The 12,531-nt window shown below is 53.9% G+C and overlaps 1 protein-coding gene across 6 annotated transcripts in view; it reads right to left on the bottom strand.

Moving 5' to 3' along the window:
* Positions 1–12,531, bottom strand: part of Sh3pxd2a (SH3 and PX domains 2A) — a 130,114-nt gene that overhangs the window by 42,103 nt on the left and 75,480 nt on the right. For 4 of the 6 annotated variants that reach the window (XM_059256744.1, XM_059256767.1, XM_059256753.1 and 1 more), the window contains one exon: positions 5,369–5,500. In XM_059256744.1, coding sequence (XP_059112727.1) covers positions 5,369–5,477 — 109 coding nt within the window. In that variant the 5' untranslated portion in view covers positions 5,478–5,500. Of the gene's footprint in view, positions 1–2,580; positions 2,731–5,368; positions 5,574–12,531 lie in introns of those variants that run through there. The other 2 variants (XM_059256761.1, XM_059256779.1) reach the window with 2 other exon arrangements.

The following is a 12,531-nucleotide window of genomic DNA, read 5'->3' as shown; positions in this document are numbered from 1 at the left end:
AGGAGTACTAGTTCATTAATCTGCATCTGGCAATGAACTATCCTTTCTAGAAACAGCCTCTCCTGTCTTTACCGGGGTGTCCAACTTCCTAAGGCAGCACAGCTCGGAAGTCTGGATCAGCGTTCAGGTCATTCCTTAGCCAAGCACAATCTAAACTAAATAGAGTCAACCCAAGACAGCCGGGAGTCTAGAAAGCTCTGCCAGGTGGGTGAGGGGGCCACCAAGCATAACCACCAGAGTTTCATCTCCAGGACCCACACAGCAGAAAGAGAGAACCAACTCCCACGTGTTCTTCTCCAACCTCCACATGGTCGCTGTGATGGATGCCCAACGGCAGCCCCTAAGTTAACAAATTAAAGCTATCCTATCCTCCCAGTACAGTCCTCATCGTAAGTGCTGGGACTGTCACACCCATCAGACATGATCCTATGGGTGTGCAAACAATTATCACAGCGCCTGGGACAAAGAAAAGATTCAAATATCATGAAATAAACAGTGAGGAATTAATAAGCGCTATGCACAGTATGTTTCACTTTTATAAACTCTGGGTGGTACATATCACTGTCCCCTTTTACTCTAGAAGAAGAAAACTGAAGGGCTAGAGAGATGGCTCAGCAGTTAACAGCACCTCTTACAAAGGACCTGGGTTCAGTTCCCAGCACCCATATGACCATCCGTAAAACTCCAGTTCTAGGGAATTCGATGCTCTTTTCCGACCTCTGCAGGTACCAGGCATGAATGTGGTGCTCATCCACACATGCAGGCAGACACTGATATACGTAAAATAAAATAAATCTAAAAAAAAGTTTCCAAGAAGCAAATTGATTCTTGTTTCTAATGCCAGGGTAGCATTGGCCCTCCTTCATTTTATAGTGCTGAGGGTGAAATCCAGGCTCTGAGCACGCTAAGCAAGTACTCTACCACAGAGTAACAGTCTCAGCCCACAGCATTAGATCTGAAACCCAGTACTTGAATTCTGCATTCCTGGCCCTCTCTGCTTACATACACAGCCTCTCAACAAGTTGCAGACACCCATGTTTGGGGGGTTCCCCTTACCCAAATAGCTCTCTTCTTTAAAACCAGCCTTCTAGCTGATAAGAATAAATTAAAGCGTTTGTTCCACAGGCTGGACCACCTGAGTCTGATCCTTGATTTCCAGACTCCCCAGTGGAAGAAAACCAGCTCTGGAAACTGGTCCTCTGACTGCCACATGAATGCCATGTGATCTCCGCCCCCCCCAACACACACACACACACACACACACACACACACACACACACACACACGCACACAGAGTGCCGGGGAGGGCAGAGACAGAACCAAGAAAGGAAAGAGTGAGGTTCCCAGTCCCAGCCTCCCCAAGGCTGGGATTCATGCTTCACTCTTGGCTTCAGGGAGATTTTCCCATAGTCTTCCAATAGTCTTTTGAAAAGTTAAAGGGATTTCCAGTCTTTAGCCACAGATCAATTGTACTAAAGCACTGGATTTGGAGAGTAAAGATTCCCAAGGCTTAGTTTTCTCACTGGGAAAGTGAGCGGATTGACTAGAGTTCAGAATCCCTTGTTTCCAAGGATAAGAACCTTCAGTGTATCATGGCGATGCCAGGAAATAAAAGACTCAGAGCACGAAAGCTGAGGCAGGAGAAAGTCTGTTGACTCATCTCCACACTCCCTGCGCTGGCTGCAGTCTTGGAAGGAAACAATCCTGGAAAGCTACTGGCAGCTTTGCTCAGCACAGAAACCAGCATCCAGGACCCTGACATTACCCGTCTGCAGATGTCACACCTGTTATGCCTGCCAGGAGGGGCAGTCTGTATGGGTCTGTGAGACACAAGAATGTCCTGTAAGGAGGTATTTCAGGTACCATTGCTCAGGTCAAGGGTGAAGGGTCATGCCAGCAGGCCCTGGCATGGCTTGCTGGATGGCAAAGCTACCAAACCTGATGTACCTTTCTGCTCTGTGTGATCCTATTGACCAGTGGAGAATAGAGTCTTCCTACGTGGCCTCTTTCCGTTTGATCAAAAAGGCGCTTGCAACTTCTGCCCATATGTTTCTCTTGAGATTGGTTATCCTCAGCGTGGGGAATACATCACCTTCTTGAGGTCTTCTCAACTGATACCTGCCTCTAAGTTCAAAGGATCGGTTTAATCACTAATACAGCACTACCTAGAAACACCATGCTAGCAGGATCCAAGGGGAATCTTTAGGCAAGGATGTTCTAGGGCGATCTCTGATCATCTTTACCAGTCCATGTCTCAATCCACTTATCATTGACACATGCTTTTACCCACTCAACACTCAAGATCAGCACATCTCAGCCTCCCCCAGGGCCTTTTTGGAGGGAGAGACTTCAGCTTTCAGATTTTAAGAATCACCTAAACTCTTTGTAACTTTCGCTATAAAATGGTTAAAGTGCCTTCTACCACGTAGGATTACTCCATGAAACTGGTATAATTATCCTATTCAGTAAGGGGCCTGGAGCCTGGTGCTTACTGTTTATGGGCTTGGTATCACCTTCCAGACACATCTCTTTGGATGGGTAACAGCCACAGAGTGCTGGCATGTCCACACCCCACATTACCTTGTGGCTATAGTCCAGGTCACAGGGGACCTTTGACAAACAGGCAGAGCCAGAGGTTGCTGGGTCTCTCCATGGACCCTCCATTTGAGTGACTCCCAGCTAAGTGAAAGGGTACACAGGCAGAGGCCTGCACCAAATGGGGGGCCTGGGGGATGGTACTCACTGGGGCTGCTGCCCAACAATGCTTGTGGAAATGTTGTAACACGCTCACCATGTCCCAGGTCAGAGGCATCACAATTGGGTCTTTGTTCCAGAGTTGTGAAGTCTCACTCACCACTCCCTCCAGAAGCAGCTCACAGGATGCACACACCTCACCTACAACCCCCACAGTTCAGCCTCCAGCTTCTTCACTAGAGAATTCCCTCCCAGGATCTGAAGTCTGGTCATCTAGCTTTCTCCCCCTCTATCCCATCTCTCTTGTTGAGCTGGATATACATCCTAGCCATCCTGATTTTAGATGGACAGACAGACAGGTAGCCGCAGTACGCCAGATCCTTGTTCAAACCATCAGAACAGCAGAAAAGCCACAGGTAACGAGGCTCTCTCCATCTGACACCCAGGGCCCTGCTGAGTCACCCAGCGGTTCAGACACAAGGCAGCCTCCACTTCCAAGCAGCCACAAGGTTAAGGCCCAGTAAAGGGATCTGGAGTTACCCAACTGCCTGGTAGTAGTCAGAATCCTATGTCTAAGGACAGTAGTCCTCTTATGGGGTCTCTGTGCTCAACTGGGCTGCTCAGGGATGGGTGGCAGTAGCAAGCTGAGGCCTCTTTACGTCAAGGGGACTATGCAGGAAAGCAGGTCTCTCCACACTGTTTCTAAGCCTAACATAGACGCACACCTTCTCTGAGTTCTCCTTCCTTCACCCTTAGGCAAGAGTCCGGGTATTCTAAGGTTACAGATCCGGGACAGAAAAGGGAAGGTAGGTGAGTCCCTGGAGTCCTTTTTAATTTTTATTTATTTTATTATTTTTTGAGACAGAGCCTTACTATTTAGCCTTGGGTGGCCTCAAACTCCAGTGTCTACCTCTGCCTCCTGAATGCTAGGATTAAAGACGTGCCACCACACAGTTTGGAGTCATGTAGTGGGACTCTTCTGTCATCCCGGCCCATGGCTGACTGACCCCAGTCTCAGAGGCTCACCACCTCATGCTACTCTGGGTCATACAGCGGTGGAGGTGTGGCAGCGTACACGAGTCCCCAAGGCAGAACTTCTTAGAAGACTTGACCTTGCATTCAAAAGTGGGCTCCTGCTTTTCCTAGGAGCAAGCTGCCAAGTGAATGAACTTTCCTCCCGTGCTGTCTCTTATTCGATCATGAGAGGTCCCTCATGGGGCCTCAGGGCCTTGGGGCTTCCAGAGCCAGCCCCCGAGACGATGCCAGCTTCCACAGAGATCAGGGAAACGGGGCTGGTAGCATGACACACTAAAGTTACATAGGAAGGGAACCAGGGTGGTGGTCACCTGGAACCAGGATCTGAGACCAGGTCATGTTGTCATGTGTAGCGTCACGGCCAACCACCCATACACAAGGACAGCCTGATTTCCCGGGAAATGGACTATGACGACGACAGCCTCGGGGGGGGGTGAGGGGGGGTGGGGGGGTCCAGCCTGTGCTCACATCACCGCTCTGTGCTCACAAGTTGTACCCCCTAGAACATCTAATGAGACCTCTTTTAGCTTCTCTGCAGCCACCCAGAGGCACTATCATTCAGAAGTTCTCTTCCAGCTCTCTGTGCCTCGCTCATTCTATCTACAGAATGGGCACAGTGACCTGCTGGTCTGCTTTCCTTCTGAACTATTAGAAGGGAACAGAGAAGCCGATCGGGTCTCCCTCTTGAAGGGCCCCCAAATGCAGTCCAGGGGTATGCCTATGCACAAGGCCTGCCCCCAGCAAACTGAAACCGAAACCAAAACAAGATCCTGAGTCCTTTCAAGCCCCAGCTGGCAGGCTGTGGGCCAGCCACAGGGGATGCTACAGAGATTTCAAGGGCCTTCGGGCCCTTCAGGAGCCACGTGAGCCTGCGGCACAGGACAGACAGACTGCACCCCTCTTTCCTGCATCTGCCAAGGACACACTCTGGAACCAGGAGGCCCTGGGAAGCCACAGATAGAGTCCTTATGTCAGCTCCTAATGACAAAGTGGCTGCTGCAGGACCCCTCCTGGCTCTGGGACCTGATTTTATCCAGTGCTCGGGCCCTCTTCCCAGGTCCTGGTAGCTTCCAGCTCAGCAGGGGGCAGTCAGCTCACTACCCCACTCACTGCCCAGACGCTAGCCAGCCTGGGCAGGCCCGGCCCTGCCTCAGACATCTTGCTAGGGGTCTGCTAGGGGTCTGGGGGCCCTGGAACCCATCCTGATGTCATGGCCTGTCTTCTCCACCAGCTGGCTGGGTCCTCCCACTTCTGTCTGGATCCTGGCAGATAGCGCAACTGAGGAAGCTGTCATTGGGCACCAGAGCTAAAGCTGCCATCTCCTCGGGGCCTCAGTAGGCATGGGGTCCCTGAACAGGGGATGGATGCTTCTGCTGCCACCTTGGCCTTGCATCAGCACAAGCTGGCTAATTAGCCTCAAGCCAGGGAGACATTCTTCCACCACCAGGCAAACTGCTGGCCTGCAGCCCAAACCAACAGGGGAACTTCAGACTCCTGGCCCTCTCCCTGCCAGATGGAAATAACGTATAGCTGCAGAGGTGGGGGGGGGGGGGGGAGGAGGAGGAGAGGAACAAAAACCCAGGCGGGCCCGGGAGCCCGGCTGGACCCAGGACTGGACCGCCGAAGGCCAGGCACTCACCGCTTTCGTTCTTCTCGATGACATCTACCACCTCCCCGGCCTGGAGACTCAGCTCCGAGTTCTCTTGCTTCTTATAGTTGGACACCACCACGTACTGTTCCAGGATCATGGGCTCGGCGTTGGTGTCGGCACCTGGCGAGGGCAGAAAGCATGCGGTGAGCCAGCGGCCGGCCGTGGCCCCGCGTCCGGGGCGCCCTCTGTCCATCGCCCTCGAGGGAGGCTGCTCGGTCGCCAGCGCTGCACCGAGGAGGGGCAGCCCGCAGCCAGGCCTCGCAGCTTGCCGGGCCCCGAGGACAGGCCATATAGCAAGGCCCCACACCGGCCCGCTGCACCGCGGGGACCGGGGGACATGGGGAGCCGGGGGACGAGGGGAGGAGAAGTGGGTGGAGAGAGGCAGAGGCAGGCAGAGATGGAAGACAAGGAAACGGAGGGAAAAGCCTGCTGCTGCGTGCGAAGTTAGTCACAGCCCGGCATGGGGGAGTCTGCAGAGAGGCCTGGGGCCTCCCGTCTCTCCAGACTCTTGGGCCGGCTGGGGTGTAAGAGGAGGACCACAAGGGCACAGTGGGCGGCCCATGAAGCCTGAGACCAGAGCACAGGGGAGAGAAAGGAGAGAGGCAGGGGGAGGCCCCGAGGCCTGCCTGCTGCCTGTCTACCCCGAGCCTGTAAACCCAGAGAGAAAAGGCAGCAGGGCTCCCCTCAGGAGGGAGAGGGAGAGAACTTCTCCACAGCCTAGGTCCAGCAAAGAGTCAAGAGGGTTTGAGGCCGCCAATCACTTGGGCTTACTCGCAACCCTTAAATAGAAACACATGAGACCCGTCGAATGAGGAGCTGGGGGTGGAGGCAGGGGACGGGAGGAGGGCCCCAGACTGTTTACTTGAAACCCAAGAAGAAAGTCCCAGCGCCAGAGCTGGCGAGCCTAGCCCACCCCCTGTCCCCCCTCCCCCCTCCCCCGCCAACTTTTCCTCAAGTTCGGCTCCATTCTTGTCCTCCTGGCTCTCAGAGGGCCAGGCAGACAGCAGCCTTAGGCTTTCCAGAGGAGCCTTCCTGAGCCTCACCGCCACCGCAACCAGCGGAGGGTGACCGGTCCCCCTTGCCTTGGAGTGCTGGGCAGTTTCAGGAGCCTCAGAGTCAAAGGTTGGGGTGCATCAAAGAGAGGGCAGGTGAGCCCCGCTTCTAGGAGCAAGCCAGTTCTTTGTCCTATTTGGCTACTAGACCAGGGTGACATTCGTTAAAGAAGCACCAGGCTGGAGAGTGGACAGGCTGGGTGTCCATCTCAGCTTAAATGGTACACGGCTGGATGTAGTGTCAGATCTCTGCTCTTCAGCTGTTACCATGGACACGCTCAAAGACAGGATGCCCTGCTAGCGTTCAAGTAATCCGTAAGCCAGAAAATGACTAACCACCTCTTTCAGGAAGCCTTCCCAGACCTCTCCACCCCTAAGGGAATTCCAGCACATTTCTTACGCCACGGCTGTCAGTCAGCCTGTCAGCCAGTCATTCCCACACTAGTGGCTGAGGCAGGTGAATCAGGAGTTCAAGGTCAGCTTGGGTTGCCAGTCAAGACCCCTGTTTCAAAACCAAAACAAATGCAAAACTCTACCAATGTTTCACACCACTAGTGTGGCCACAGAAATAGTCCAGTGTTTCCGGTCTCCTGTGGTGCCCCAGCCTCAGACACATTCCCTCTACATGACTGAGTCTGACTCACACGCCAGGCAGGTATGGCTTCAGTTCACCTCTAGACACCCCCTTTCTCTTCCTGTTTAATTTCCAAACTAATGAGAGGCCCAGAGAGGACAAGAGACTCATGCAGTTCCCACAGCTCATACAGAGACAGCCAAACTACTCACGATCTTTTCAAAGGTTCAAGTCCATCTCTCTTCCGATTACAGAACACTGATTTATTTCCATATGCACTGTCCTTCTGACACAACGATCCTCCGCTTAAGAACACAGACTCATCCCAGGAACTTTCAAACCCCTTAACTCTGATGCCTAGGCTTCAGAGGGCCAGCTTTCGTGGGTGGGGCCTCAGTATGAGTCATTTTGCATACCTCATCCTGTCCCACGGTTCAAATTCGCAGCCAAAAGTGAGAGACACTGCTTAGACCTCTGAGTCCTCTATAAAGAAGGCGCTGTCAGGGTCTGTGGCCAGAGAACTCTGGGAGAGTCAAAGAAACTCTTCTCCCACATGATGTGGGCTTTGCAGCCCCAGATGGACCCTTTGGAGACTCAGAAGTTGAGGTGTGCCCCATGAGTGCACACATACAAGCCCCCAGGGAGCCCCTGAAAACCCAGAATTGTATTTCAGGCAGAAACACAACCAACAGCTGGGCAGCCCAGCCTCTGTACTCAGATGTCGCCAACATCTGCACCAGCTAGCAACAGCCTGGGCACTGGGCGACAGACAGCCTCCCACTGTGCCCCTGGGGATATCAGTGCTTGTGTAGCACAAACCAAAAAAGGACCAGCCACTGAAGGGACCCTGGATGTGAAAACTGGGAGAGGAGAATATGAGACCAATATGGGAGACAGTGGTAGGAGTTAAGTCCTAAGATGCCAATTACATGCAAGTCCCCATCAGGGCCCCTCAGGGTGAGTCCCATACTCAACAGCCAACCGAATGTCCATCCAAGTGTGGTCCTCACAGCAGCTTTCCACAGAGGGCTCCACACAGTCTCACGTTACACATGTGTAAACTGAGTGTCTCTAGGGGAAGCAGATTCTAAACTAAACCCAAGTCCCATGCCACCAAGCACATGACCTTAACGCCTGCATCACACACGGCCTACAGGTGCCACTGATGTGCAGTCTCTAGAAAGGACCCTGCCTCCCTGCATCCCCACACACCTGGCACACCTGATCAACACTGGACTCACGCGGTCACCTCCAACGCATACTAGCATATGACTAGTGCATCCGTCCGTTAGTGGTAGGCACTGAGAGCGAAATGAACGCACTTCCAGACAGATGGTGTGACTGCTGTGCCCATCTGGCTAAACCAGGAAGGGCTTTACCTCCCAAACGGAGGTGAGGCTGGGGAGACAATAAATGGCTGACGTGGAAGTGGGGAAGAGGAGATGTGAAGCTGAGGCAACATGGAGCACGCAGCCCTGGGCTCGTGTCCAGACGACAGACAAAGACGTAAGGACAAAGATGAGGTGCCAGTGAGGGGACAGATATCAGCTCATTTTGATCCAAGCCAAGAAAAATCTGAGGCAAGATTTCAAAGCAGAGACAACTCTACACACCCACAGCCCTCATCCGAAGTCTGCCTGGAAAATTGGCTGGAGCCTCCAACGGCTAGTATTCTGGGACTCGGGAAGGCAGAGCGAAGAGACCGTTCTCCAGCGTCACCCAGCACAGGCAGGCTGCCACTCTTCCTGCAGACAGCTGCACTAGCTGGGGGATTCTCTCCCACCCCCTTCCCACCCCCAGTGCAGGCAGGCTCCCAGCTCCTCCCTCTGGCATCTGCCTCTTCTGAGGGTCACTGCATGGCAGCAGGCACTAAGAGCAGGTATCCAGATGAGAAACCGCTTGGTGGTGGGCGGTGATGTCATCTATAGAGACAGCTCTGGATCCCCTCCAAGGCAGGCAAGGCCTGGAAAATTGGGGTCTGGAGGAGTCTGCCTGAGGAAGGGGGAGACCCGCTTGTGCTCAGGCAAGAAGGCTTTGGCAGAGTGCAGAGGGGTGGACCCCTTCTAGAGAGCAGTGCCTCCTGGTTAGAATGGGACTTTGCAGAGGAGGTGGATACTTACACTCTATCGGAGTCCTTGGCTAGGGTCCTGAGGGTCTCTGCCCTACCCCTGCCTCCTACCTGTATTCCTCCAATTACCATCTGCATAGAACTTAGGGATTTTCGCTGTCAACTTAAGCTTCCAAACTAGGTCTTCGGAAGTCACTCCCCGGCTCCCGTACCTTCAATGGCTCCTCCTTGCTTAGAGGGTAAGAGGCAAATTCAAGCCAGTGTTTCCTGTGATTGGTATTCCCCTGGTTCCCTGCCATTCCTCCACTATCCTGTGTACATTCAGGATTCAGCACACGGACTGAGCACCCAACGTGTCCCTGTGGACATTCTTCTTAAGCCTCTCCTGTAGGTCCTGCCCCTGCTCCACATTGCCTCTTCCCCTTCTCCTCCACTGCTCTCAATTTTACCCAAGCAGTTCTGCCTCTCCAGGAGGCTCCTTAGCACTCGGCCACAGTCTCCTGTTCTCTCCTGGGCTTTTGGTTGGGAATGGATCTCCAACCAGACCATGTGCTTCTGACCAGTCACCTCTGATGATACCGGTGCCACAAGACACGACCCAGACACAACCACTGCCTGGCATCCAAAAAGCAAGAGCTTAGAATCAGTGACCAGTCCAGCCTTGCCCTTGCTTGCTGTGGCCTTGGGGAGGACTCAACCTTCCCGAGTTTACCTTCAGGAACAGTACCTCAGGGGCTGTTCAGTGCATGCACTGCACTGAAGTTACAGGGCTTTACCCCAGTAAAGTACAAACAGCTGTTTAGAGAGCAGAGTATGGAAGACTTGGGAGGACCTAAAGCCCTCACTACCAGAGGGAGCTCAGAGCAAAAGCCACTCCACTGGGAGGGTGGAGAGGGAAGCCTAAAGCTGCTTCCTTCCCTGTAATCCATCTCTCTTAGACCCACTTCCAGGCAGGCAAGGGCTTACCAGCCGGAGAGAGTCAGCTCAGAGTCTCCAGGCCACTCCGGGTTGGATGCCAGGCTGAGCAGCCCCAGGACCCTATCTATTAGGATCTCTGGCATCAGCCCATCACCTCTGCATTTCCTGTTTGACAGAATTCCCCCAACATTCCAGAAGGGAAACCAAGGCTGGGAGAGACTCTAGTCTTGGACTCTCAGTTGGCTATCCCTGCCACTCTAGGGTGAGCGTTGGGAGGATTGCCTCCCTTGGGCCTCTGGCTCAGAGAGTTGGACTCCTCTTGAGAAGCCAGGCCCTGTGGGAGCTCAGCTCCAGGTTCCTAACACTCCCAACCCTGGGCATCCCACCAAGACCCAACGGCCCCTCGTAGCCGGTTCCTCCCAGGCTGCACTGGGCTGCTGGCCTCTCAGATATACGTTTGGTGAATAGAATGTATTGCTGTGGGCCAAGTGGGATCTGGCTCACTGGCGTGAGCAGAGGGAAAAAAGGGATAGGAGCCCAGTGATTAGCTCAGGCCCAGGCCGGCATCACAGGGAACACCACCAGGACAACCAGGAGGAAGAGCGACCTCCCCGACTGCCTTCTCTCCTGGCCTCTCTCCCGGGATGCTCAACATCCCCTTCCCTGCCAACAGCAGTGTGGAGGCGGGGGGGGGGGGGGGGAAGAACGAAGCTGGAGCTTTAACCCTGAAACTGGCCCAAGACCCCTTCTCACTCCAACCCTCTGTCATGTCTCCTCACCCCTCAGCCTGAATACTTGCTCTTAGAAAGAAAGGGACCCTGTTGAAGACCCTTCTGGAAATGCCATCCCTCTCCCACCATCTACTCCAAGCACTATAGTCCTGCTGTTCATGGTTTTTGTCACGAGGCTAAAATCAAGACTCTGACCCTCTACCCAGATGGACCAGATAAAGGCTGTCCCTAGGCCCCGAAGGGTACTTCAGCTGGCAGCTTAAGGCCTTGGGGGCAATTCCAAGCTCGGGACTACTGGGATCTAGGGCTATGATCCACCCTGCCACACTCTCAAGAAGGGCACTCCTGTTTTCCAGAACTCTAGCTCCCCTGAGAGATCTCTGGAAGATAGGTTTGGGCGTCAGGGACTCCCTGCCTCAGATTAGAGACGGCTCGTTTTTGGCTGCTCTCCCTGGGATGGCCATCGTGACAAGGCCAAACAAAGACGAAGCCCACCATCATCCTGGAACAGAAATGCCCTGAGATGGCATGACATGCCTTTGGGAAGCTTATGCAACCTCCCCAGGGCAGCACAGGCAGGGCATGGCTGAGCTGGGATTCAAACCCACAGGCACTGGGCCAGCACACACTCACTCACACTCTGCTACTTGGCCACCGCTCTATAAGGCTCCATGGCTCATCTGAGGACCAGAAAGGGTTCTCCCAGCAAGCAGAAAGCCCAGGGAGTGGAAAAGCCCCGCATGCCGATAAAGGGAAGCATGCGCAAGGAAGCCTGCGGGCACTGGCTCCTCGGCACACATGCTGGGACACACATGTTCACACGCATGCATGCAAGGCGGTACCTGTCACGTCCTTCTTGGGAGACTCAGTCCAGCTGGTTAGCCACACTGCCGAGTCCCCGAGAGAGCAAGGAGAAGCAGGAGAGAAAACCGTTAGGCAGGCAAGAGGGCCACTGAAGAGCGGCTGCAGACACCGAGGTTCAGGGCGCCCTGGGCGGAAGGCGGGGGAGGGGAGGGAGTGATTTCCTGGCCTGGGATGACTGCTGGGCGTGGGCCTGTATGATTACAGAGGCTGGCTGGGATAATGAGGTGTCTGTTGAAACACAGGCATCTCTGAAGTAGACTTCTGACCCAGGCCCTCCCTGCAATGGGATTCGGCTTTAGTGTGGGCTGGAGAAGGCATCCTGGCTCTGCCTCTGTAGCCATGTGGGAGGCTGGTCCCATGGGGCCTGGTGGCTCCAAGGATTGTCAAAGGCCAGCGGGCTCAGCAGACCAGACCCAGGACCTCAAATGTCAGGGTAGTTTTCAAGTTTTATAATACACTCTGCCTTGAAGTTCAGCCCTTGCCACAGCTGCACCCACCAACGGATGGTGATGCAGGGAACAGAAGACTTCTACGGCAGCGGTTCTCAGCCCTCCTACCGCTTCGACCCTTGAATACAGCTCCTCGTGTTGTGCGGACCCCCACCATAAAACTATTTTGTTGCTTACTTCATAACTGTAATTTTGCTACTGTTATGAATCATAATGCAATAGCTGTGTCTTCCAATGCTCTTGGTGACCCCTGTGACAGGGTTGTTCAACTGTCAAAGGGTTGTGACCCACAGGTTGAGAACCACTGTCCTACAAAGACCTTTATCTCACACTGGCACCAGAAGAGGGACCTTTAGTGGTGGGGAAACACGAGGGCTACATTCCAGACTCAGACAGTGGTGTCCTATCTGGGCCTCAGTTTTCTCACCTGTGAAACAGGGTTATGTTGTCTCCTGCCAAGAGGGAGGATAAAACCAAACTGTGATGGGGGATAGG

This window comes from Peromyscus eremicus, chromosome 1, assembly GCF_949786415.1.
Source record: "Peromyscus eremicus chromosome 1, PerEre_H2_v1, whole genome shotgun sequence".
NCBI lineage: Eukaryota > Metazoa > Chordata > Mammalia > Rodentia > Cricetidae > Peromyscus > Peromyscus eremicus.
Note: the sequence above shows the minus strand (reverse complement) of the source record. Positions and strands in the feature narration are given on the sequence as shown.